Source organism: Triticum urartu, chromosome 1 (assembly GCF_003073215.2).
Source record: "Triticum urartu cultivar G1812 chromosome 1, Tu2.1, whole genome shotgun sequence".
NCBI classification, from domain to species: domain Eukaryota; kingdom Viridiplantae; phylum Streptophyta; class Magnoliopsida; order Poales; family Poaceae; genus Triticum; species Triticum urartu.
Genome location: NC_053022.1, coordinates 541789355 through 541815729, shown reverse-complemented (window position 1 = coordinate 541815729; position 26375 = coordinate 541789355). Strand labels below are relative to the sequence as shown.

General features: G+C 49.3%; 4 protein-coding genes and 1 long non-coding RNA gene across 8 annotated transcripts; 3 read left to right on the top strand and 2 right to left on the bottom strand.

Moving 5' to 3' along the window:
* The first annotated feature begins 1048 nt into the window (after window positions 1–1048).
* On the top strand, window positions 1049–2764 carry LOC125528091. The gene is made up of 4 exons (XR_007292320.1): window positions 1049–1218; window positions 2093–2296; window positions 2382–2536; window positions 2625–2764. It is a non-coding gene; the product is annotated as an uncharacterized LOC125528091 (long non-coding RNA).
* On the bottom strand, window positions 1935–6514 carry LOC125528054 (oligopeptide transporter 7-like). 2 transcript variants are annotated; one of them, XM_048692573.1, is made up of 7 exons: window positions 6361–6514; window positions 5792–6267; window positions 5613–5710; window positions 3501–4070; window positions 3156–3411; window positions 2862–3044; window positions 1935–2737 (listed from the first exon to the last, which is right to left on the bottom strand). In XM_048692573.1, exons 1-7 carry the CDS (start codon window positions 6461–6463, stop codon window positions 2120–2122), a joined length of 2304 nt encoding a protein of 767 aa, XP_048548530.1. In that variant the 5' UTR covers window positions 6464–6514; the 3' UTR covers window positions 1935–2119. The 2 variants fall into 2 exon arrangements, with proteins under 2 accessions (XP_048548530.1, XP_048548538.1); XM_048692581.1 differs by having other exon boundaries at window positions 5792–6262; window positions 6361–6480.
* Window positions 6515–11348: 4834 nt separating this feature from the next.
* Window positions 11349–12717, top strand: LOC125528069 (putative cyclin-dependent kinase F-2). The gene has a single exon (XM_048692588.1). It carries the CDS (start codon window positions 11408–11410, stop codon window positions 12467–12469), a length of 1062 nt encoding a protein of 353 aa, XP_048548545.1. The 5' UTR covers window positions 11349–11407; the 3' UTR covers window positions 12470–12717.
* Window positions 12718–12732: 15 nt separating this feature from the next.
* On the bottom strand, window positions 12733–13748 carry LOC125528081 (NADPH-dependent aldehyde reductase-like protein, chloroplastic). The gene has a single exon (XM_048692597.1). The coding sequence runs from the start codon at window positions 13671–13673 to the stop codon at window positions 12858–12860; it is 816 nt and encodes a 271-aa protein (XP_048548554.1). The 5' UTR covers window positions 13674–13748; the 3' UTR covers window positions 12733–12857.
* A 6715-nt stretch (window positions 13749–20463) lies between these two features.
* LOC125528035 (putative F-box/LRR-repeat protein At5g02700) lies at window positions 20464–25840 on the top strand. 3 transcript variants are annotated; one of them, XM_048692557.1, is made up of 6 exons: window positions 20464–20756; window positions 23660–23695; window positions 23747–23766; window positions 23929–24774; window positions 24899–25051; window positions 25151–25840. In XM_048692557.1, the coding sequence occupies exons 1-6, from the start codon at window positions 20636–20638 to the stop codon at window positions 25550–25552; spliced, it is 1578 nt and encodes a 525-aa protein (XP_048548514.1). In that variant the 5' UTR covers window positions 20464–20635; the 3' UTR covers window positions 25553–25840. The 3 variants fall into 3 exon arrangements, with proteins under 3 accessions (XP_048548514.1, XP_048548513.1, XP_048548521.1); XM_048692556.1 differs by having other exon boundaries at window positions 20468–20756; window positions 23660–23766; XM_048692564.1 differs by lacking the exon at window positions 20464–20756 and having other exon boundaries at window positions 23662–23695; window positions 24000–24774.
* Window positions 25841–26375: the final 535 nt, after the last annotated feature.

Sequence of the window (26375 nt, the reverse complement as noted above, 5' to 3'; positions counted from 1 at the left end):
GAATGTCGAAGCTCACAATCTAGCGAAGCACTCACTTAAACTGGGGCTTGGTCGCCATGTCCGGTTGGGCCACCCCGGGAACTTCATTTTGTTCCTGTAAACTGTGTGACGGATCAATAAAGCTTTGCTGATTGTCTCCAATTTTTTTTGGCTAACTACGCGTTAGAAGACAATGAAACGTGCAGGGTGGGGGAGTCTTGGGCTAGCCCAACTCCTGCTCATTCACTGCATTTTTTCCTGCTCGCGATAGTTTCTTTCTCTCTGGTTCGTACATTTCTATCACCTATGTTTCATTCTTTCCTCCAATATTGTTTCGTCGAAACAAACAAAGGATAAATGTTTATGATTTTGAAAAAAATTTTCAAGAAATCAAAAAATGTTAGTATTTTTTAAAAATGTTCGCAAATTCAAAAAATATTCACGACTTTGAAAAGCTGCTTGTGATTCTAAAAATGTGTTTATATATATATATTAAAAAAATAATTTTCATATAATGTTCACTAAAAAAATTCACTAAGATAAAAAATGTTCATGAATTACAAAAAAAATCATTGATTCAAAAAATGTCCGTTGACTTAAAAAACATGTTTGTCTAACAAAAAAAGTTCATGTTTTTCAAAAAAATTTACCAGATTTCAGAAATGTTGATTCAAAAAATGTTTGCCAATTCAAACAAATGTTGAATAATTTCAAACAATATTCCACAATTTCATGAAATGTTCGCGAATTCAAAAAATGTTCACGATTTCAAAAGCATATTCATGAATTTGGAATGATGTTTGCAATCATGAATTTGGAAAGATGTTTGAAAAATGAAAAAATAAAAATGAAAAAGAAAGAAAAATAAAAATGAAAATGAAAAAAGAACGAAAAATCAGAAAAAACTGAAAGACAAAACACAGAACGGATGAACAAAATTAGGATTGTGCCGTTACGGAGCTTTGCCCGGTCTGATTTCGATGGAATTGACTTCCATCTCCTCCTCTGGCCCTCCGAAAAAAAAAATATCTCCTCCTCTGGCCGCCGCGGCCCTCCCCGCCCCTGCACGCCCCGCCGCCGGATCCCATCTCCTCTGGCCGCCCCGACCCTCCCCGGCCCTGCACGCCCCGCCGCCGGATCCCATCTCCTCCGGCTGTGCAATGCCGCCGGATCCCCATCTGCCCAGCATTGGTTCAGGAGCAAAAGTTCAGAGCGGATGCATTGATGGATTTCTGCAGAGTAAGTAGCCATGCCACAGGTTATAGTGCCGTTGCTTCAGTTAATATTTTTACTTGTGACCGTGGGAACTACAGTACAATTTTCTGAAGTTCTGCACCCTTGGTGTTGAGTTCTGATTTTCCTTAAATACTCTCTCTGTACATATATTTGGTCACTCATACCTTACACTTTCTTTTGGCAGTCAGACATGAAGTTGAAGAAATTTTTGCATATATTGTGAACTCTCCAGTTTACCCAGTTATATATGATGGCAACAGGTAAACCAATTTCATGGTATTATGGTTTTGTTATAAAAGGCGAGACTCATACAGCAAGCTTGCAGAACTGTATCATCGTTACCTCCTATCATCAGTGGTGCACATTCTGCTATCACCCTGAACACAAGGAATGTGTTTACCAAATGCACTGCTACATAGTACCTCATATCTAGATAATAATTGAAAGAAGTGATAGATTTTAATATTTGCCGTAGAACAGTTGATTTTTCTGATGCAAATTGCAACCTTCTACTTGTATCCAATTTTGTTTTATTTGTTTAAATAATTGTGCAAGTCAATGTTGTCTGCTCGAATTATTCGAATTTGGGTGCCTGGCTTTTAGCAAGTGAAATTTGCAAGGCATTACCTTCATACTGATGTTACTACGCAATTAAAGATTTTGCCATCCAAACAAGATTTGACATTAAAGCCTTACTTGCTAAAAGCCAGGTACCCAAATTTAAACTGTCATGGGGGATTTCTTCTTTATTCTTTCTAAATGCAGACCTTTAGTGAATATTCTGAATCTTTATTTATATACAAAGAAGAATATCATGCAAACCCTCTCATCCCTGCAGCCCTCATTCATCTTTTTTTGCTCTCAGTTTTATTCCCAGGCCTGCCGTGGATGCATGAGAATATTCTCAATTATGCACCGGACAACCATCTACAATTATACCCTTTGCAGTGGGGCAAGAAGCCAGAGGACATCCATCTGAAACATTGCCCCACCAGTTCAAAGTGGTGTTATCTAGTTCCAGGCATAAATATATCAAGACAGCCATGAATGCCAAACCAGCATCAAGGGCACCTGAAAGAAGGTAATTGTGTCTCTTCCACCAGTTATGTCTGTACTTATAGACCACATGACCTGACAAAAATGCAACACATATCCACGCAGTGTAGTTGACTGCAGTGGCAGGAGGCATATGACTGATTCCACCAAGAAGCACAGGCATATTGACAAGTAAGATCCATTTTTGGCCTGGGAATGCCTTGTGTGCAAGCCAGGCAAGGAGGGGAGCAATGGCACCGCCCAAAAAGAACCAGTTCACAGCAGAGTAAGTTCCCAAATCACCGAATATTCTGCGTGGGCTAATAAGGCCCCATATGACTGATGCATCGTAGAATAAATGGTCGTAAGGACAGGTCCAAGGGCTGCCTGCTGGGAGGAGCTCGGTGTTGCATATATTGGGGATTGTGTCCATCATCCACCATGCTGTTCCAAGGTACACAAATGCTGATATCAAAGTGCCTACAACCTGTTATTTTCAATAACTTCACTTTTAGTTAGGGACACGTACAATTGATACAATGGGAAAAATTAAATGTGACTATCTTGGACAAGTAATGATCATTGTTCATGTGACTAGTGTAGTAGCTGACCTGAGCCATAAACATGGTCCTTGGGGGAATCTTCATGTAGTGGCCCAACTTAAAATCTTGCAGAAATGCTAGAGCTTGACGAGGGGCAACGTGGCCATATACCTTGAAACACATGTTTGCAACAGGTCGTCCAGGATACAAGTAACCCATGATGTACTCCGTGATGATATTCAAACCTGGAGTCTGTCAATATGATATAATAAATAGCTAAACTGCTAGCTGCTCCTAGCTGGAGCTGTAAGACATGCATATAGTATCCATCTGCGTTAATTCATGTTTGGAGTTCATATATACCTGGTTGGTTGTTGCTGTAATGATTCCAATTGGAAGGGTGTAGAAAATGGAGAGGGCACATGCAAGCAGTATCCCCCACCAGGGTAACTGAAGTTGCTCAATGTAGTACTCACAAGTGAACACGGCGATTGCAGCACTGGTGACAAGGATGCAAATGAACCACCATTCAGGAACCTGCCTGTATCTCCTCATAAGCTTTGTGTGTACATCCATCTTTCTATCCTGGAAAGCTGATTTGCTTAACTGCCAAATTTCACTGGACACAAGTATTATATTGCAAGTTTAGTCGCATATCTCGCTACTTTTGCTCAAAGGACAAAGGAAGCACATAGTGAAATTACATACCTTCCATGGAAAAGGAGAACATGGACAATCGTTGCGGTCAGGCAAGCAAAACCAAGGCCATAGCTGACAGCAAAGAAGGTGCTTATGTACAGTGGACCATTCTTCTCATAGGCATTTGCATCGAAGTGGAACTCGGAATCCACAATACTAGAGATGTTGTATTTCTGACCAGTCGCCGTAAAGAGACCATCTGAAAAGATAGGGAAGCTCCGCGCCTCGTAGACGTTAAACCAGTATGTGATGGGCGTGACAACATAAATGTAGATGAAGAAGCCCGCAGCGATATTGGCAGTGGCAAACAAGGGGCTAGCGAGAGGGCTTCCGAGGTACGAGGAGATGGATGACCAGTCAAGCCCAATTGCACCTATGCCAAGGCCGTGGAGGCCCGAGCCGAGCTGTTGAGCGACTACGGAGGTGGGAAAGATCCAACAGATCCAGGAAATGGAAGTGAGCATCTCGAACAGGTAGCCTGGGAAGATGTAGTAGGCAAAACTGCACGCGAATGCCACCATGAAGAATTGAGTGCGCGTCGTGCCACCTTTGCGCCTTCGTTCCTTCTCATGAAGTGCCCTGATCAGCATATGTATCATGATTCATGAATCTGTAAGTTACTTGTTCATAAACACATCAGTAGTACTCATTAGTTGGTAGAAGTTTCATTTCAACAAACTGTTAAAAAATTCCTGACAAAGTGCTGAATTTTTCCGAGGCGTTATTTATGAATATCTTGACAAACATGTAAGGTTTCTGTTTTGATGAGCGTACTTGCTAATTTCTGAAGTCACAATTTTTTATCCAATGCATTTAAAAATTGTGGGCCTCGGTTCAGGAGGAACTGGTAAAAGCACTGAGACTGCATTTTGGTCATAAAAATACAGTAGGTGATTGAATCTTTGGATTTACTGCAATCTAGTCCTGATGTTGCGTCCTGTTTTTGCCCCTTGTAAAATTATTGTCATGAGCTTCACAGAATCTTGGAAGTGGTAATAAATTATTCTGTTTTCTTGAGCTTTCTTTCTTTTACATGGAGGCTGATCGGCGCTCTTCTTATTTATTCAGGCTAACCGGGCACCCTTCTGGTTCTGTCTTGTGTAATTTGCACCTGCGCTGATTGATGTTAGAGTTGCCAGAATCCTCCAGCGCCGCAATGGTTTTATTCTTGACTCCATAATTGATTCCTGTCCATTTTTGGTAGCTCGATGCAGAAGTTTTGTAAGGCAATATGTATGGATGTTGACATCTACTTTTTGTGACAGCGTTGATTTCATGTCAGTGTCTAAGTGACTGCACAGGAAAGTGATAGGATCGAATGTTCACACAGTAATACCCCCTTCGTTCTAAAATAGATGACTCAGTTTTGTACTAACTTTAGTACAAATTTAGTACTCCCTCCATTCCACAATGTAGTGCTTCCTCTATCCACGTGCTTCAACTTTGACCGTAAATTTAACTATCAAGACTGATTGCGGCGGGGGCAAAAGTTATATCAGGGAATTCGTATTCGAAAAAAGTTTTTAATTATGTAACTTTTTCTTCCGCCGTAGTCGGTCTCGTTCGTTAAATTTATGGTTAAAGTTTGACATTAGGAAGCGCAGGCGCACTATATTTTGAAATGAAAAGAGTATAAAATTGGGTCATCTATTTTGGAACGGAGGAAGTATTATTCAGCGCAGCTTCCATGGCGACGTGCAACTTGGCCGCTTGCTACCTAACATTCAAGGCTGCGACGACTCCATCATGACCCGCTATCACACAATGATTAGCTAGCTAGAACAATTCGTCAGCCATGATGCTGCGACACTGTACAGTGGCTGATCTAGATATGTACTCCCTCCGTTTCAAAATAGATGACCCAATTTTGTATTAACTTTAGTATAAAGTTAGTATAAAGTTGTGTCATCTATTTTTGGAACGGAGGGAGTACCTACGTATAAGAAATTATATGCTTGCAAACTGCAATAATATGCTTCGACACTTTATTGAATAAGGATGCAACAGTATATGATGCTGCTCTGATAAGTGATAACATTGAAAACTGTGACACTCTGTTTGATGTTGCAGGAGTATTTGTTACTGGGTACTGTTAACTTATCGCAGATTCAGAGATAATACCTGAAGAGGGAGACCTGCACAAGGTTGGACGGCCACCACATCGCCGCCGGCTCCACAAGATACCGCCGGAATATGCCCGCCCATCCGAACCCCAGCACCTACATGCATGGCGGAGCAGAGTACCAGTTCATTCATGCTCCACTCCACCACTGAAGGCTATGAGCCTAGGAAGTACGAACCTGGCTGGTGAGGACGACGAGAAGGGAGACGAAGAAGGAGATGGGCTTGCCGTAGAAGACGCGGACGGCCGTGACGAGGTTGATGGCGAAGACGCTGCCGGCGCCGGCGTTGGCGAAGATGGTGATGAGCACGTGCTCCTTCACGTTGAAGGGCCCCGGGTTGAGCGTGAACTCCCACCGCCGGCCTCGGAAGAAGGCGCGCTCGGGCAGCGCCACGGCCATGAGGCGGCCGAGCGGCACGACGGCGACCTGCGCCGAGATGGCCGTGATCTCCAGCGGCTCCTTGCGGTACCCGAAGAAGGTGTTGAGGAAGGAGAGCGCCACGCAGGAGGTGGCGCCCAGCACCCACATCCGGAGCGTCAGCACCGGCGTCGACGGGTCGTCTCCCACCGGCACCGTCAGCGCCACCTGCTCCACCGGCGAGTCCTCTGCCTCCCCCCATTCCTCCCCTTCCTCCGGCGAACTTGATGGCTGCACTGCACGGGAAGTTAAGCAACGTCAGCCATCGTCTTCCAGTCCACGCCCAGAAAACGACTGAGCCGACGATTTTTGTGGCTCCGCCGGCATACGAAGTGGAGCGGTGATTTGGTCGCCATGCTGGTCGTGGTCTTCCCCTTCTTCGTCTTCCTGGCCTTGTTCATGGAGTTCTTCTTGGTGGGAGGAGGAGGCCATGGTTAGGAGAGTTGGGATTTGTAGTTAGGCTCTCTGTAAGCTTGTCACTTTTGTTCTTTTGGCTGGGAATCTTTGCAAAAAGAAAAGAGAGAAAATTATAAGATATTGTTATCTGAAAGCTCCTCAAGTCCCCATAGCTGATGGCGACACTTCTCACTATTACCAACAAGGATCATGTGGCACGCTTATCAAGGATCACATGGGCCACATAAGTGTAGTTGTTGGGAGAGGTAAAAAGTTTAAGAGCAACAAAGGTGATGTTAATTGTCTAAGAGCAACTCCATTTACATCACAAATATACATCATTTATTAGAGTTGCTCTTTTACATTTTTAATATACATTATCTGTTGGAGTTGCCTTCTTTTTAGATGTAAATTTTTACACCTCCTGTTTTACATCTTTAAATTTGCATCTTTTATTATTAGATGCTCTAAGCGGACATTATGTTTGAAGGCCCACAAAACCAGGGTCAAAGGTCTCGAGCAGTGAAAGGTGGCCACCCACGTGTGTGCAACCACTTAGTTTTGCGGGCTCTCTAACGATTTTTTTTAGCACACCTGTCTCAACTGACATTACTGAAGATCAAGACAGTGAGCGCGAAGGCGAAGATTCAGCTCGTGGGCCAAGCCTTAGGGCATCTCCAACCGCGTCCTCAACAAGCTCTTCTCAGACAATTTTGCCGTGTCGGCACTAAAAAAACGGCCCAGTCGCGTCTCTAGAAGCCCGTTTTTCGCTGACTCGGGTCAAAACTGCTGCCGGCGGACCCAGGCCAAACCCGGCGCCCTGGGAGGCGCTTGGGGAGCCGGCACAAGCGAAAAAGGCGCGTGAGCCCGCCCTGACGGCGACCCGAGGGCCTTTTTCCGCCGCTTCTTGGCGCTTTTCCCTCGCATCTCTCCTGCTCGCTCGTCTTCCTCCCGTCATTCCCTCCCTTTCTCCCGCCAAACCCCCTCCAGTTCGCTTTCCAGTCGCCGCCATGCTGCCGAAGAAGTACGCCATGCCGCGCGTGGCGGCAACCACGACTGGCACCGTGGCCCAGCCGAAGCAGAGAAAGCCCAGGGCGCCGCCATCGAAGCCACCGGGCATGTCGAGCGCTGAGTGGAGGGTGGAAGTTCAGCGACGCGACGCAGTCACCACCGACCGACGGAACAGGGCCATTGCCAAGAAGGCCCGCGACAACGCGGCGCGTGCGGCAGCGTCTTCCTCATCGGTCGATCACGCGGGGATGATGAATCCACCCGTCGTCAGCCACGCCCAGTACGCGCCCTGGGGACAGCAAGGCGTCGGATCTTCATGGGGATCGTCGTCGCCCGACTACGCCGACGGCGACGCGCACGGGGGGTTCAACCCAAACGTGACCTTCCCCATGGCCACCCCGCGACGCGCACACCCTCGCCCGCCTTCGTCGGCGTGCAGTACCCTCCATACAACTACTCGCCGCCCGCCGTCTACGCGTCCACACCGACGCCCCATCTCCGCCGTGGACCGCTGCCCTTCTCGCACCTCGACGACACAGGAGCCGACATGGACGACATCATCGCGACAGGATCGACCGCGGCCGCCGCGTCTCCCGGGTTCGCCACCCAGGACGAGCTAGTGGATCTCAGCGGCGACATGGAGGCCGAGCTCAGCTACGTCTATGGCGAGGACGCGCACGAAGCGCAGGAACCCGAGGAGGAGGAGCCGGCTCCTGTTCCGACGAAGGGGCGCCCGAAGAAGAAGAAGCGGGCGGCTAGGTCAGGCGAACCGCGCATCAAGTGGACGTCCAAAGAGGAGGAATGCCTCGCCGAAGCATGGAAAGTCGTCTGCCTCGACCCGACCACCGGCGCAAACCAGAGCTTGGAGACGTACTGGGACCGCATCAAGGCCGAGTTCGACGAGCGGAAGCTCGTCGACCCGTACTTCAAAGGCGTCTACATGCAGCGCGGCTCCAAGGCGATGGCGAACCATTGGGGGCGTATCCAGTTGGCGTGCAACAAATGGCATGGAATCGTCGAGGAGGTCGCGGCTCGCCCGGAGAGCGGCGCCAGCGTTGAGGATCGGGTACGCACGCCGTTCGTCCGCATCTCTTCGTCGTCTACGCCCGCCGCCCGCCAACTGTTTGTTCCTCCGCGCAGCTGCTGCGTATGTTCACCATGTATCGGCGCGACAACCAAGACGCCGACTTCAAGCACCTTCACGTCTACAAGCGCATTGACAAGTGCGAGAAGTGGGCGGAAGTCCGACGTGTTTTCGACAAGGCCAAGGAGACAGACAAGCCGGACGCGACGACTCCGGACGCGTCAGAGGGGCGGCCGGACGGCCACAAATTGGCAAAGAAGGGGAAAAACGCCGACGCGGCAACCGCGCGAGTGCAGGAGTCCATCGAGCATTGCCTCGCCGACGCCCAGGCCCGGGCCGTCCTACGTGAAGAGAAGACCGAGGCGCGGTGGTCGTCGCTGATGAAGAACAGCGCCATCAAGCTCGACCTGCTCCGGACGAACGTCGCCGCGAAAAAGAGGAACACCGACATGGCTTTTCTGATGGGCGGGGCGGACATGCTCCAGAGCAACGACGAGCAGCTCAGGGCGTGGTACATGGCGGAGCACGGCCTCATCCTGAACTAGATGCAGACGGCAACGCCGACGACACAAGCTCCCGCGCCCACGACCACACGGACGCCAAGCCCGAACGACGCCTCTACATCGCCGCCCAGCAGTGCCGAAACCGCGCCGACACAGCCCAGCACCGAAGCAGCTCCGACACCGCCGAGCCCGCGCACACCTACTCCGCCAACGCCTGGAGCCGACCCCGCCGAGTGAATCATTGCGCACGCGAACTTGCGGCGTGCGGCACTCTATTTTTTGTAACGCCAGACTACGTCTGATCGCCGGATTTGTGACATCTTTTAAGAGCGGGAACGACCAAGTTTAAATTTTCCGCATTCTGGAACCGGCGCTTGGGGGCGTGACTGGGAGCTAGGTCGCCCCAGGGGCTGAACTGGCGCTGGTACGCCCCCAGGCCGCTCTATTTAGGCGCCCTGGGAGACTGAACGGCTGGAGATGCCCTTAGGCCCACTCGTCGTCACAATCTTCCCCAATGGCTTGCAGGCCCAGACCGGCTCCGTTAATCGGGATGTAACAGTCTCATTCAAATACATGTGTATGTCGTGAGCTGTGACTTGGAACAGAAGTAGGTGGCCTCGGCCAAGACACTGTAGCTACCGAGATATGTGGGAGGATAGATCCAACACGATGAACTCGTTTGAATGATTAATAGAGAAAGTAGTTCACATTTGGCATCATAGCCATTTCGATCATGGAGATTCCACGTCGCCGGCACGCTTCAAGCAAGGTCCATTTTCGACGGTGGAAATGTCCTGCTCTGCTGCTTCGTCCTTGATTTCTATGAACCTAGTGTGGAGTGCTTGGCCTCTAGCAAGTACTTCCTCCGTTTCAAAATAGATGATTTAATTTTGTATTAAAGTTAGTGCAAAATTGAGTCATCTATTTTGAAATGAAGGGAGTAGTAATCTTTATTTTCATTTCATTAGCTGCAATATGGAGGATGTAGTTTTTATTTTCATTTCATTAGCTGCAATATGGAGGATGTAGTTCGGGTTTGCTCTTTAGTGTTCCTCGTTGTACCGGTTTGACCGTTGTAATTTGGGTGCTTGTTGTAACTCCTGATCGGTTGATGGCTTTTTTAATTCAAAGCCAGGCTCTTCGTGAGCCTTTATTCTAGACAAAGTAAGGGTGACGGCGGAGCTACGAGACGCTCGACGCGGAGAAGGAAGAAGAGGGAAGAGAGCAAATGGATCCGTTAAATCAAGGGGGTGAATTTGGTGCAATATATGGTAAGGTAGACCTATCAGGTGCGACGTTACGGACGCGTCCGAGCATCCCATCCTTATATCCATCCTACATTTAAATTGAATATAAGGGGTATTGATCAGCTCGGACGTTTGAAACATCCGTCTGGGTCGGATTTTACCGGGCGTCTGAGACGGGTTTGGGCAACCCGCTGGATGCTGTAAGGTAACTGAATCTGGTTAAGTGCTCCTTTTTTTTGCTAATGACGGAGTGCACCGGTCCATGCATGCATATGCCGCACGAGACGCGCACACACATTATGGCATGCATTGGCCGGCCGCTTTGAGTGTTTTTTTTTAAGTATCTTCAACAGACGCGCTATATAAAGCGCGTGCTGAAAAAGATTCTTATATAGTGCGTGGGTGATCAAAAATAACGCTCTAACAGAAGTTATAAAATAAAGCACGGACAAAAACGAAGTTGCAAATTTAGTGCACGCGGGCAGCGGAGCTGCAAATTTGAGGCGCCGGTTTGAGCGCGTGGGCAGCTGCACGTGGGTCTACTAGGTTAGACGCTGTGGTTTTGTGCGTCTGGTAAACCTCCCGCTTGTAAAAGCGCTATTTCGGCGCTGTATACTTTTTTTAGCGCATCGCGCTAGCCCGCGTCTGTTGGAGATGCTCTTAGTCGAGCTTGCGGTGTTGAAAAGGAGCAGTCTAGTTGAGGCCGTGCGTACGTCAAATTGTCATGGAGTAAACGTGATATGCGTCCGCTTAACAACTTGTGCGCATCCCTGTCTGTCCGAGTTTGAATAGAATTCGCACGTATAGAGTATAATGTGCACGCGCGCGCTACGTACGAGTAATGGCCGGCTGGCTGGGTGCATGACTGCATGAACCCAGCATGCACATGCATGAGCCTTCCAGTCCAGCCGTTCCCTTCTGTCCGAGTTTGAATAGAATTCCATCACCGAGTCGTACATGGAAATGCAGGCTAGCGTACATGCTCTCCGTCTACATATACATTGGCAATGGCATACGCATACGGCCTTGTGAGATCAGAAACCAAAACCAATCCCTCCCTCCCTCCCTCCGTCTAGCTAGCTTCTAGTTGCCGATCGATCAGGCCATCCATCTCCACGAGTTTCCTCGCCGCAACATGGGATGGTCCACCTCAACGCCGCCGGCCGTGGGCGTGGCTGCCCCAGACGACGCCGTCACGGCCACACCGGCGGCAGCGCGCAAGAGTCAAAAAGCAGCGGCCACCAGCAACGACTCCAACTCCCCAACAGCCAGCCGCTACCACCGGCTCGAGGTGCTCGGCGCGGGAACCTTCGGCGTCGTCTACCGCGCGAGGGACCGCCGCACGGGAGAGATCGTGGCGATGAAGTGCCTCCGGACCAACGGCGCTCACGGCCGCGACGTCGGCCGCTACCTCTCCGACTTCGCTAGCGAGGTCAGCGCCCTCGAGGCGTGCAGCGGCCACCCATCCATCGTGCAGCCGCGCGCCTCCGGCCACCTCGGCGGCGAGGCCTTCCTCGCCATGGAGTTTGTGGGGCCGACTCTCAGGCACGTCATGAAGCATGTCCGCTTCGGGAGGAGGCACACCGAGCTGGAGGTTCGCCTGCTCATGAGGCAGCTTCTCGCCGGCGAGAGGAGGATGAATCGTCTCGGGTTCATGCACCGCGACCTCAAGCCGGAGAACGTGCTTGTCGACGGCCGTGGGAACCTCAAGATCTGCGATCTGGGATTGTCGTGTAGTATGGCCGATGAGCCGCCCTACTCCAACCCGGTCGGGACGAAGGGATACCGCGCTCCGGAGCTCCTCCTTGGGTGCACGGATTATGACGAGCGTATCGACTCATGGGCTCTCGGCGTCATGATGGCTGAGCTCCTCGCCGGCAAGCACCCGTTCCATGGAAGGTCAGACACGGAGCACCTCAGTGAAATATTGGACCTTATTGGCATGGCTGACATCAAAGAGTGGTCGGGATACGATGGGCGTCGTCTGCCCGGCGGATGCCAGCCAGGAAGCTTTCTGCGCAACAAATTCCCCTGTCCCACTGAGACTAGGATCAAAGGCCCGCCGACATTATCAGAGGCTGGTTTCGAGGTCTTGAGCGGCCTCTTGCGATGCAACCCGGAGAAGAGGCTCACGGCGGAGCAAGCGCTCAAGCATCGGTGGTTCAAGGAAGCCAACCCGAGAGCTACAAGGAGCTGACTGGTGAAACAGCACAATCTACAACGGCATCTGATTCATGTGTATTAGAAATGCAAACATTGTATATGAATTGTATGAATGAATGAGGTTTGAGATAAGCAAGTAGTAGTAGTTTTCGTGTGTATCACTACCATACGAATTGTAAGGCCGATGGTCCATTTGTAGTGTGGTTTCTTGCTCTTTGTTGTTGAAGGTACTTTGATGATTCCAGGTATTGATGCTTGTCGTGTATGATAGATCAATAAACGGAATGTAAATCATGCTAAGCACAAATTCCCACAAGATTTATTTGTTCAGTTTTCCGCAACATCCATTCCAGACGCATTATTTGGCTCCCACCGTGATGGCTAATGGCTAATGGCATGGCACAGGGCCAGCCAACAGATCATCAGACGTACCCGCCGTTGACCCGGATGACCTGCCCGTTGACCCACTCGGCGGCGTCGGTGCAGAGGAACCCGACCACCGGTGCGATGTCGCCGGCCTCCCCGAGCCGCTCCATCGGGTTCGTCTCCGCGGTCCGCCTCACCGTCTCGTCGCTTTTCCCGGCGAAGAACATGTCCGTGGCCGTGGCCCCGGGAGCCACGCAGTTGGCCGTCACGCGCGTGCCCTTGAGCTCCTTGGCCATCGTCCGCACCATCGCCTCCACGGCCGCCTTGGACGCCGTGTAGGCGGAGTACCCCGTCGGGTTCGACCCGACAACGGACGACGTCACGGCCACGATCCGGCCGCCGCCGCCGCGGGGCAGCCGGTTGGCAGCCTCGCGGAGGCAGAGGAACGCGCCGCGCGTGTTGATGGCGAACGCGCGGTCGAAGTCGGCCGTGGTGGTGTCGGCGAGGGACGGGTACTTGTCGTCGAGCACGCCGGCGTTGGCGACCATGATGTGCGGCGCCGCGCAGCCGAAGGCCGACTCGGCGGCGTCGAAGAGGGCGCGCGCGCCGGCCTCCTCGGACACGTCGGCCCTCACGGCCACGGCGCGCGGGAGCTCCGCGGCGAGCGCGTCGGCCTCGGCCGCGCTGGCCGCGTAGCCCAGGACGACGCTCGCGCCGAGGGACGAGAGGTGGGCCGCGATGGCTCGCCCGATGCCGCGCGACGCGCCGGTCACGATGCCCACGCGCCCGCTGAGCGGCAACGCCGCGGGATCCGACGAGCCGGCCACGGCGGCGACGGCCGCGGCCGCAGCTGTGTCAGCGGCACCAGACATTGCGATCTTGGTGTGTTGCGATCAGCGCGTGCGTTATCTACTGGACTACTGGTGGTGCGCGCGTGGGCTTCTCGTGTGCGGCGGCCGCGCGCTCCACGTTTCTCGTCGTCAGCTGCACGACGTCTGCATCTATCCATGTATCTTGTGGCTGCACGACGTCTGCATCTATCCAGGGTTCAGAATATTTACTGAATTTTGACAGTTAATGGAGTAGCAAATTTAACTGAATTTTGACTGAACTCAGTTAGCTCCTGGATGTTTCACTTTTGATCTCTTTTGGTGAGGTAGAACATAGCCGTAATATTCCAAATTATTCAAATTATTTAAAATTCAGAGCTTATTTTAGCCAATTCCAATATTGAACAGAACACTATGATCGCCACTATTGTCTAAAATTAAGAACTTAGGAACAAAACACTATCTGTAGGTGACACAATATTCCAGCACTTCCCAGATTGCTGTGGTTGTTTTTTACTCAACTTATTTTAGGTCAGATTGAACCCTCTCAAGAACTTAGTTTAATGTTTATCAGATTGCTGAAAAGGTGTACAGTAATTCCTGATGCTTCTTCTTTTAGCTTTGCTTCTGAAATCTCAACAGCAAGTTCCTAAATCTTATTATATTCACATGCTGACATTCAGAGTCCCTTAGTTAACATATCAGTGTCATATGCTGACCTTCACATGCTGAGTACAGCACTAGCAGTTTCACTCAAGAGAAGACTTGTGTCAATTCACACAGAAAATTTAGTTAATGCTTTAGAATTTTCATGTGAATTTTCAATTGAATTCACAGTACATGCAAATTTTCATACTGTCAATTTACATTATGTTCTCTAGCAGAAGGACCACTACCAGTACTACTTATCGTATGATGTGTAGGTACTTAAGAGATATTACTTGGGATCTTAGCTGACAAGATCTGCTCTGGCATTGAGCAAACTAGGAGTACTACTGTGTGACCTTTTGAGTAAGAAAAACAGGGCTTTTCCTTTGCAGGAGATAAAAGATTAATTAACACTGGAGTATATTTACAGATTCTTTTTGGAATCTGGTTGTCAGTGACAAATTGATTGATAGACGGAAAATAACGCTCTGCCCCCATGTCGCTCTTCCTGGGCGATGGGCGACATGGGCGGCGTCGCCGTTCCCTCCCTAAGGCCAACTTCACCGCGTGACGTTCGGCCTCGTCTGTTTGATGTAAAATAAAGAAACGAGACGGCCCAACGCGTGACGGCTCAGACTCATCTGATCCGTTTTATCTCCGAGCCGACCCATTTCGAGCGCAAACTTGTGTCGGGTATGGGTCGCGGCGGACACCAAACAGACGCGCGCCTCGTCCGTGTCGGGGCCGCGTGGCAGGCGGCCACTTATCTCCCACCCGCCCACATCAATGCGCACGAGCGGGCGGGCCCACCTGTCATACGCATATCGAAAGGTCGCCGTCCTTCTTTAATTGGGAACCGTGGACCGGTCGTTGTCCACACTGCCCCACGCCACCCCCACGGCCTCCTCGAAACCTGACAGCCCCAGTCCCAAACCCTAGCCAAAAACTCACCGGCCGGCCGCCCGCAGCCATGGGGCTATGGAACTATGGCCGCAAAGGCAAGCACGACCGCGAGGCTGGTTCCTCGTCGGGACGCCGCCGCGGCCCGGTGAAGAAGGAGGAGCCCGCGTCGCCATTGCCACCACGTCGGGCCCCAGCGCCGCCCGCGTTCTCCATCGCGCCCACGGCCGCCGGCGAGCGCGACCGGCACTACATCGAGGCGGCCGTCTGCCGCCATTATTGGGAGACGAGGACGCCGCTGCCCTGGAGCGACGTCCACCTATCGAATGACTGGCACCTGTCGGCCAACCGCGTGCCGATCCCGCCCGTCCCGCTGAGTGGCCGTGCCCGCCGCCAGGAGATCCGGCGCCGCCGCCGCCTCCTCCCGGACGACCTCTACTACGACGAGAGGTACGCCCCCGACTCGCCATTGTGGGACACTTGGTTCCGCGATGAGCACGACATGCGGCGGGCGTCGTTCTTCACCGGCACGTCGACGGGGCCGCGGCGGCCACGTGAGCCCCGAGCGGCTCCCCAGGCGCGCGGGGCGTACGCGGGTGCGCGACCTGACGCCCACGCCGTCGCCGTCGCCATCTCCATCGCCACCCCCACCTCCTCGCATGACGGTGGAGGAGGAGGCCTGGCTCATGGCGCGTGTGCTGGAGGACTCCATGCACACGCACGACGAGCGCCAATGGGAGGGCCTCGAGGAGATGACGGCCCTCTCCGTGGCCGGCGACGTCGCCATCCCCGAGCTGGAGATGGTGCCGAAGGAGGAGGTGGTGCAGGAGCCGCCGGTGGCCGCGTTCCACCCTGACCTGGTGGGCCAGGGGTGGAGCTGGTCGTGCTCCGCTGTGCAGATGGCGGACGCCCTGGGGGCCGTGAACTGGTGCCCCACGCCACCGCGGTCGCCGGAGCGGGAGGCCTCGCCTCGGGAGGAGGTGGTGCAGGCACCAACCACCTTCCAGCCCGCCGCCCCCGTGCACCACGGACCGCCGGCCCACCTGTGGACGCCGCCAGACTACGTCGACCTCGTCAGCGACGACGACGACACCGGCGGCCAATGAAGACAGCGATGGCCACGGCATCAACGGGCGCGGCAAGAGCGCGCGGGAGGCTTTTTTTTAAAAAAAATTAAGTTAATTATGAAACTGGGCCGTTTAAGTGGACTAACGAACTGAGCCGTTTTCTGGCCATAACCCATATATATGTTTTATATTTTTTAACTGCGTTTATTTACTTTTTTAGTCATTTCATTTAAGTTTTTATATTTTTTTATTCATGTCCACCCAGACAGGTTTTGGGGTGTGGCCGCCCGTTGGGCGCATCCACGATCCATCGAACAAACGCGGATATAGGCAAACCCATTGCCGCCCTAAAGAGACAAAATATGGCCAAATCGGACGTCCGTTTAGAGTCGTGCGATGGAGTTGGCCTAAGCCGCTCTCCCCCTGTCTTTCCCTCCCATCGTCGTCGGAGGACGCCGGCGAAGCTAGTGCGGCTGAATATATCTACATTCAAGGCCATGAGTTGTTTCTTGATGCATGGTCCTGCCTTCCTAGGCATACTGACATTTACTATTTTGTTTCATTCATATACATCATAAGTAAAGGAAGCCTCTAGAGAGACAGACAGTCTATGTTATTAAAAGAATTCTACATAGGCAGATTTATATGTCGACACACTCTTTTTAGAGCTAGTGACTTATTTAGAGGTATTTTCAGAGCAACAACATGTAAAGCCACATACTCTACAGACCCCCCCCCCCCCCCCCCCCCCCCCCCCCCCCTTCGGGTCTCATCTCTCGAATTTTTTTTGACAAATGGTGGATTTTATTTGCTCAAAATGGAACATCAAAAGGATACATAACACAATAAGCACACACCCGGCCTCTGCATAACTAATATGCACATAGCCAACCCAACACACATAAAAACACATCAACGACTAGCAAAGTCATAAGATCAAAAGCTATGCGTAGGCGAGTAAAGAAAAAAATATAACGATCAGATCAGTGATCGGCAAACTAAAACCAAGACCATATCCGCACCACTCATTGACTCATTGACGCCACATTGATGACGAGGATCTAAAAAAAACAGCAACGCCTTCAGAAAGGGAGCGACACTCAAGCGCCGCCGTCACCGGATCCGACCAGAAAGGCCAGAATCTAAGTTTTCACCTTGAAGTATTAGTCCACGCATATCCGAGCAATGCCTCCAACAAAGGTAACGACATAAAAGAAACATCGCCATTGCCAGTCATAACCACTCGGGTCTGACCTAGGCTTTCGCCCCGGTGCTCGAGACCGGGTGCACGCAACACCACTATCCAAGTCACATAAGTGTTGTCGCCACCGCTTTTCCACAGTCTCGGCAGCTACAATTGGACCGCCGCCACCTCACAGCCATCCCTTTTCGTGCCGAGCGCAAGGACCACCTCATGGCGCCCACCATCATCCAGGCGACAGGTCCAAGTGGATGACCGGCCTCCAGCACCGCATGGCACCACCACCAGCATGGGCTAGATCTGGCCGAGGTCAGCATCTGGAACCCGACTAGGCCTTCAGGCACTCTAAGACCACCACCGATCCAGCCCTTCGCCCCTGACAAAGATGGGATCAGGGGAGGGGTAGGGGAAGGGTGAGTAGGGCCGCGACGAAGACGACGACCGAGGATGCCGCCATTCGCCGGACGGGCGCAGCCACCCGGGGAAGGCCCCCATAGCAGATCTCGTGGAGGGGAGGGGAGGGGCGCTCATCACCAGGACGGAAACGAGTCCGCCCCGCCGCCACCATCTTGGGGCCAGGCATGGCTTCGCCGGCCAGCCCGGCGATGCGGGAGCGGGTGGAAGAGGGACTCCCGGCGGCGGGTTCCCCCGTGCCGCCCAGGAGGACGACGCGGGGTTTGTTGCGGGGTTCATCTCTTAAAAAATGGGACCTCAGAATCAATCTTCCAATGAATTGATCTTTATAATACCTTTTTTTTCGACAAAGTGTGGATTTTATTGGTCTTTATTTATAATAGTTTCTGCATCATATACTTCATATTTGTTTTTTTGGATAATCAGGATGAAGAGAAAGTGAAAGTGCGTTATATCGACTAGAGGGGGGGTGAATAGGCGATTTTTACGAAAGTCTTCAAAACGTGGAAGTTATGAAGACAAACAGTAGAGATAAGCCTATCACTATGCAGCGGAAGTTAGATTACACTAGGCAAGCCATGGTCAAGTATTCAATAGAGTGAAAGCACAATGACAAGTAGCTGCAGTGTAATAAGGATCAGGTAGGAAGAAGTTATGAAGCCAAACAAATCATACAGTTACGTTGTGAAGACAAAAGGTATAGCAAGCATGCACTGGCTTCACAATGAGTAACAGTAAGTAAAAGGAAGTGAAGATGAAACCAGTGACTCGTTGAAGACAATGATGTGTTGGACCAGTTCCAGTTGCTGTGACAACTGTACGTCTGGTTGGAGCGGCTAGGTATTTAAACCTTAGGACACACAGTCCCGGACACCCAGTCCTGAACACGCAGCTCAGGACACCAAGTCCTCACCGTATTCTCCTTGAGCTAAGGTCACTTAGTCCTCGCCCAATCACTCTGGTAAGTCTTCAAGGTAGACTCCCAAACCTTCACAGACTTCGTTCACTGGCAATCCACAATGTCTCTTGGATGCTCTGAACGCGACGCCTAACCGTCTGGGGATGCACAGTCCTCAAGTGTAATAAGTCTTCAGATCACACAGACAAGAAGACTTAAGTGATGCCCAATGTTCTCTGGCTCTAGGTGGTTAGGGCTTTTCTCCTCGCTAGGAATTTTCTCTCAAAGGCTTCGAGGTGGGTTGCTCTCAAACGACAAAAGCCGTGCACTAAAATCTGAGCAGCCAACCATTTATGGTTGTAGGGGGTGGGCTATTTATAGCCACTTGGCAACCCGACCTGATTTGTCCGAAATGACCCCGGGTCACTAAGGAACTGACACGTGTCTCAACAGTTAGATTTCAAACTCTCTTGGCAACTTTACTTGGGCTACAAGCAAAGCTGACTTGTCCGGCTCTGGACAAGATTCGCTCTCATTGTCTTCACTCGAAGACATAGGTTTTTGGTTTAGGCATCACTTCAGTCATTCTGACTGGTTCTCCTGGACCCCACTTAACAGTACGGTGGTTCCTATGACTCAACACAAAAAGAAAAAGAACTACGAAAGATCTAAGTCTTCGAGCTCCATAGGCTTCATATCGTGTCTTCTTTTGTCATAGTCTTCAATGTGAATATCTTCATATACCATCTTTGACTTCAATGTCTTCATATCTTTTTAGGGGTCATCTCTCGTAGTAAAACCGAATCAATGAGGGACTTCTACCTGTGTTATCCTGCAATTCTCACAAACACATTAGTCCCTCAACTAGGTTTGTCGTCAATACTCCAAAACCAACTAAGGGTGGCACTAGATGCACTTACAGAAAGTTTCAGTTGTTTTACATTGACAAGCCTTCTTAACTAGTTTCAATTATGTGACAGTGACAAGCCTGATCTAAATAGACTAAACCTTGATTTTATTAGTACCAGTTGGCTGAAGTTGATAACAACATGTATACGGACCTGTCATGCATTACAGGTGAGGACGGCACTTTGAGGAAAATTAATCAATTTGGGAAGGTGTCCTCCAATTGATTGATGGAAAGTAGTAATGTTTTCCTTTTGAAGGGAAAAAAAGTTTCCTACTCCAAAAAGAGAATAAAAAACGGTAGGTTTTGCTACCGGAAAAATTAGAAAGAGAATAAAAAACGGTGGGGCGTGCGTGCATGTGGGAGGGGAGGCCAATCGATCGAGAGGTGAGGTGGGGGCCTTAAGAGCATCTTAATAGCTTGTCTATATGAATGTTTATACTCGTTTTCCACGACGTGAGTTCAAAACAGGCGTCCAACAGCTTGCCTATATGATCGTCCAAATATACACATTCTCTAAATTGGCCTCGACAATGTCCATGCCTGGACAATGTGAAGGCGTTGTCTAAACTCAGCTGCAGTCATGATTTCTTCCTCTCCCTAGCGATGGTCCACCTGTCATGGTCTCCGTATATAGACATTCTGATGCAAACCTGGATGTGTATATGAAAAAATCTTTTTAGACCATTGTCTACATGAATATATAGACATCTAAATATACACATGCTATTGGAGATGCTCTAACGGAACGGAAACGGACTCCCCCTTCAGTTAGGAAGCAGAGAGAGAAGAGAAGACAGAGCAAGCCACTGGCCACTGGCCACCACCCGATCAGGAATTGTACAAAAATCGTACTATAACCAAGCGTCGTACGTGCAGGTGCAGGAATTTCGCTCAGGAGCAGAGAGAGAGAGACGAGAAGAGAAGAGAAGAGAGAGATTTACAGGTGCGCCCAAGGTTTGGTTCACCATGTCGCCCCGCCGTGCGCGGCTGCGCCCGGGCTCCTGTGGATCCCGATTCGCGGCGATCCACGACGCACTGGTGCGCAGGACACGGCGGCGCCATCGGCATCGGCATCGGCTGCCCGCAGGTATGTATGTTTACTCTCGAACGCATCTCGGATCTCGCTTCTTCTTCTTACGTCTTAGGCGAAAATTTATCTAATTGCACCCCAATTGTTTTGTTTTAGATAGATTATTAGATTAGATTAGATAGAAAGTACTACTTGTTCAGGTATCGTTCGTTTGGTTTGAAGGGGTTTGCGGATTTCACGTCTCAGATATCACACCAATTCCCTCCTCTAATCCCTCCCCCTGTCATCATCGCTCAAATCCCTGCTACCATAGATGGCCTGGTTTCCGTATATGCTTACCTGATGTTCTAAAGAAAGGGGAAAAAAGGGTAACAGATCGCAATCTTCTCGGCTTCTACTCCGCTTCCTCCAATCGGCAACGGATCAGCCCCCGCCCATGTCTTCCAATCCTGATTTTCTACTGCTGCGCGTGATTACTGGAACAAGGTAATACGATTTTTCAGATTCCAATCGATCTGCTCTCCGATGCAAATTCCTCTTTTCATAGGTCCTTCATTCGTTTCATGAAGACCATCCCCGTACATATCTCTTTCTCACTCCGATTTTTTTTTTGTCTTCTTTGGGATTAGAAATGAGGAGCTCTGATTTTTTTTTGTTCGGGACTAGTAAGCAGCAGCAATATATTGCGATTTCTAATTTTCTAGCCATCCAGATCTTTCTTCCAAGCCTTTCTTAGCAATTTTTATTTAACTAACACTGTTTTTAATTTCTTGTATCATATTTTTGTGTCCTAATTTGCAACATCTTATCTAGAAAGTATCCATTTGTAATGATTAAAGAACATAAACTTGCATATGAGTTGATTGAGATTCAGAAAGGAGATGTTGACATTTTTCTAGAACAGGTACAAGTAGTTCTACTAGGAACTCCGAGGAATGCCTTTAGTTACCGTTGAACAAAACCCAATGACAGAATATAATTAGTGTAGCCACGAACCTAATAGAAACATATAAAGTGCCGGTTGAAAAGGGGGACCAATTTTTCTGTCAATGTTTTTGACCTAGGTTTGTTGGATAGTCGACATGACAATGCAACATATATTATAGTGCATCGAGTATTTAGATGCAATTAAGATAGAGAAAGATGTGGCTTTAGGGCTCCTTTGTGTTGTCTTGCCCCCCCCCCCCCCCCCCCCCCAAATCTCAGGTACGGCCCTGTACATTCGGTTAGCCCCAGGGGATTCCTACCATCTTAGATTATCCTTACTAGTACTAGCTAGTCTGGATCAAAAACTGCATTGTACTTATTGATTTGACAAGATTTCATTACGGACAGCATGTGCAGCCAAGATTTTATCACACAACCTTACTTCAATCAAATAGCTAAACCATGCCAACAGCCATTGTTGAGGAAATCGTTAACTGGTAACTGCTCGGTTGGCTGGCGAGTAGGGGATTAATAGGCTAATCAGCAAGTTAATCGGCCATTTAATCAATTAATTGGACGATTTATCAGTTTATCGGCTACTCGGTGACCCTATGAGTAGGGATTAATCGGCAAGTTAACTGGTTAATCGGATGAATTCTTGAACAGGGCCAACAGCAATTCAGCAAAGGCAATCCGAGACACGACTTAATTACATCACTTTTTTCATTTATCATCCGGAGAACACACATGACACACTTTGCATATAACACACTTTCTTAGGTTTGTTCATCAGCCTATAATAATGTAATTAATTTCCTGAACCCATGTCGAACTTTGTAGCAGAACTTAACATGTGGTACTTTTCATTACACCCTGCATGACATCAGCAAGCAAACGAATTATTAACTGCAGGTTCGTTCATTAACATAGCTTATATTTTCCCTACACAGCGATGCAATTTGATTTGATACTCCAGTTATAGTCTGAGTTCATTTGACAAGCTCATACTCTACATTTGACAAGTTCATTAAAAATAGGAGCAATTGCTTATACAGGGAACATAAAAACAACTGGTTTTCTTCCGGCTTACCAACACATCGATGAGTTTGTGTGGAAGGGTTATGTCACTGGACTCTACAAGCTGGAGATGCATTCACAATTTGACATCCCTAAGCAAGAATCAACTAGACTAGCACAGTTCTACTAAACTCTGCTAACCCTAACCCTACAAATTAAGATCTCGGGGAGGAGGTGAGGGCTGAGAGAAAGGAAGAGGAGACGAAGGGTATCTTATCAGAGAGAACGCCACCTCGCAGGGAGGGACGCCACTCGGGGTCGCTGCCATGAGAGAGGGGGAAGGGAGTATGCCGGGCGCGTGAGAGAGGTAAGTAGCCCGTTGCCTCCAGACCGTTGCGCCGGCCACTCGCTTCTGGTTCCAATTTGCGCTTGTGGGGACTCAGGTCGGGGCACAGCGTAACTAAGAGAGCCATTCCATTTAGGGCGAGATAGAATGGGCGGGCACAAGTGGTCTGGTGTCCGAGCCGATTGGTCAGACGACAACTACTGCACATATTATATTAGCCGCCTATCCCGGAATGTACTGGGATGAAATAGAAAGAACGCGAAGCAGCAAGCAAGGGATGAGCGCTTTGTTGCGGCGGCCCCTTCTCAGCAATCGCAGGAGAGAGAGGCCGGGGGCAGAGGGGTGCTTTTTTCCTCGAAAAGTCATAACGGTTCGGGATTAATTCCACGCATAGGGAGGAGATATTTTTTCCCTGGCCAAAACCACGGGGTAGGGAGGGTACTGGATGGGGTTTAGATCCCCGGGGGGTGTAACTGAATGCGCCGGGCCGATCCCTGCCAATCCGTGGGTTTTGGATCCCAATCCAGGCAGGGGTGGGATTAAACAAATGAGGCCTAACTGGACTGACTATTCCGGATTCTTTCTTTTGTACCACGTTTTTATATTTCCTTGTTCAGGCATCACTGGTCCGTGAGAGTTCATACTTCTCTCTTGCTCCACTGTGTTGCAGGTAGTGGGTCGAAGGCTTCATCAACTGAAACAAATGGTGCAACCTGCAAACAAGGTGAAAGCACGCAAAATATGAGACAAGAACTTGGTCTGGAGGAACTCCCAGAGGTATGTGTTGCTGGCAATGAAGTATCCTAGTTACAATGATTTTTTTTATCACAACTGCTAGCACAGGAACACATACATAGGACTTTGGTAATGAATCCACCACTGCTGGTGTTATTTATTGGAGTCAGCTAACAGTTCCACCTGTCAACGTTGGTTCTGCAGGACATCATACATCATATACATTCTCTCTTGCCAGTACATGATGCTGCTCATGCTGCCTGTGTGTCCCGTAGGTTTCGGCGTTCCTGGAGAAGCTATTCCAGCCTCATACTCAGTGAGCGTACACTTGGTTTCGACAGAAAAAATGAGGAATGGAAAACCCTTCTCATTGACAAAGTTGACAAAATTCTTACAAACCATTATCACAATGGGGTGAAGGTGAAGACACTTAAACTTGATATTGGCCCTTGCAGAGATATCAAAGCCTCCTACCTCGACAGGTGGCTCCGAATCATTAAACCTGGGATCCAAGAATTTAGCTTGCTGTTGCCTTTAGTCGTCAAGAAAATCTACAGCTTCCCGTGTTCAGTTTTATCTAATGAGGCAGCAGCAAGTTCAATTCAGTCTCTTAGCCTCTTTGGTTGTGCTTTTCATCACACATCAGTACTTGGGCAGTTGAGAAAATTGAAAAGTTTGAGTCTGTGTTATGTCCAAGTTACTGAGGATGGATTAGGGCACTTGCTGTCTAAATCTTCCATCCTGGAGTGGCTAGAGATTGAAGCATGTAGTGGGATAGTTTGCTTGAAAATACCTTGTACGCTGCAGCAGCTCAAGTTCCTCAGTGTTAAAAAATGCGAGATGGTGCGGGTGGTAGAGATAGATGCTCCGCGTCTTTGCTCTTTTCACTATTGGGGGACACCGGTCATCCATGTCCAAAATTCTTCGCAACTTAGGAACGTAGATATTTCACCTGTCAACCAGTCTGGTATTCTCTCTTATGCTCGATTTAGCCTTCCGTCCATCGCGCACAATGTTGAGAGCCTCACCCTGCACAGCGGTCGTAGTGAGGTATGTGTTGGTTTTAATGTCTCAATGATCATATTATAAGGACCATTCAAGTATGTGTATGTGTATGTACGTAAGACATGTATGTTGAAATAAAGCATGATTAATCTTGGGATTTATTTTTCAGAATGCCAACACTCCGATGCTGCCGTCCAAGCTCCCCCACCTCAAGAACTTGAAAATTTCACTCCTTGAACCCTGGTTATCCCCGAACTATGATGTCTTCTCTCTGGTTTCTTTTCTTGATGCTTCTCCTGCCTTGGAATCTTTCATCCTACGCGTAAGTCACTATATACATCTCTCAGAGTATCCCTGCTATTAATGCATTACACTCTTGTTATCAGAAGAATGGTATTTGATCCTCAATATGTATCTGCAGGTAGAGGAGAATGCTATGGTGCATGATCCTGTTGTTGGAGACGACACTGAATACCGGAGGAAGAATCTGGATTTTCGGAATGACAGTCTCAGGAAGGTGATGATCACGGGCTTCTGTTCTGCCAAGAGCCTGGTTGAGCTCACAATTCACATCCTCGAGACAACACATTCACTTGAGCGCTTAACGCTGGACACAACCTATGGCTACGATAGGATGACTTGTAACATTGGCAAATTGCCAACCGCAAGAATGATTGGCAAATGTTCATCATTGAGCAAGAGAGCTCTCGAGGAAGCTCATAGAGCCGTGGAGACAGCGGATAGATACATCAAGGGAAGAGTTCCCTCGGCTGTTCAATTCGAGGTTCTGGGGCCCTGTCCTCGATGCCATATTGGAAAGTAGGTAGATCATGGCTGTGTGCATCGCTTGATGCACAGGCCCGAGGTAGTCCTCCTTTTCGAGAAAAAGGTACCAGTGGATCAATGACGTGGTATGTTGGTATCTTGGTAGCAATAGATACTGATTGGTGTGTCTATTAATTTTGTTGCTGTGAACAATAAGAGATTTATTGGCCAGGCTTTTGTTCAACTCCGGAAGTGGGACTCTGTGTTATATTGAGTTATATGTTCATATAGAGATATTATAAGTTGTGTTAATACAATATTAAGAGATTATTTGCAGCTATTTTAATTAGAGATGCTAGTGCAGTGATGTTTTGTTGTAGAGTTTTGAAGGGCAGATGTTTCATCCAATCATTCGGTGTTCAATGGTTGATGAGGGTTGGCAATCAAGAAATATAAAGCCTGAACCATTTGATGTGTGCTGCTGCTCTGGATGTAGCCGTGGGATGTTCAGATTTTTTTTGTATAAGCATGTTTATTGGATGTAGATTTAGCTTAGATGTTCTAGGTCACTCTGGACCGTTGAAGCTTCAGCTGTGCATGTAACGGTAAAGTTCTTGCAACAAAGCAGAAATAAAGAGGAACCTAGCCTTTGCAACGAACGGATTGTGAACCGTCAGTGCAGTGCAGAACCAGTGCACCAAAGAGATATGAGATATCGTCGATAAACAAATGGACGGTTAAGAGTCAGACTGAGCATTCTTCTCAATATACACAGTAAACTATTCGCAATAAAAAAAAAAGAGGCCGAAGTACTCCTACGTAGACGTTGGGCATGCACAAAAGCAATAAGTAACACAAGTGAACCGAAACCATCATCACTG

What these genes read in the sequence shown, in the direction of transcription:
- LOC125528081 (XM_048692597.1), bottom strand. Translation starts at nt 13,673, where the DNA reads ATGTCTGGTGCCGCTGACACAGCTGCGGCCGCGGCCGTCGCCGCCGTG.
- LOC125528069 (XM_048692588.1), top strand. Translation starts at nt 11,408, where the DNA reads ATGGGATGGTCCACCTCAACGCCGCCGGCCGTGGGCGTGGCTGCCCCA.
- LOC125528054 (XM_048692573.1), bottom strand. Translation starts at nt 6,463, where the DNA reads ATGGCCTCCTCCTCCCACCAAGAAGAACTCCATGAACAAGGCCAGGAA. An exon ending in GTGCAGGTCTCCCTCTTCAG is followed by an intron (nt 4,071 to 5,612) that starts GTATTATCTCTG and finishes TATGCTGATCAG; the next exon opens with GGCACTTCATGAGAAGGAAC. An exon ending in GGACCATGTTTATGGCTCAG is followed by an intron (nt 2,738 to 2,861) that starts GTCAGCTACTAC and finishes TGAAAATAACAG; the next exon opens with GTTGTAGGCACTTTGATATC.
- LOC125528035 (XM_048692556.1), top strand. Translation starts at nt 20,636, where the DNA reads ATGTCGCCCCGCCGTGCGCGGCTGCGCCCGGGCTCCTGTGGATCCCGA. An exon ending in GTCTGGAGGAACTCCCAGAG is followed by an intron (nt 23,767 to 23,928) that starts GTATGTGTTGCT and finishes TTGGTTCTGCAG; the next exon opens with GACATCATACATCATATACA. An exon ending in TGGAATCTTTCATCCTACGC is followed by an intron (nt 25,052 to 25,150) that starts GTAAGTCACTAT and finishes ATGTATCTGCAG; the next exon opens with GTAGAGGAGAATGCTATGGT.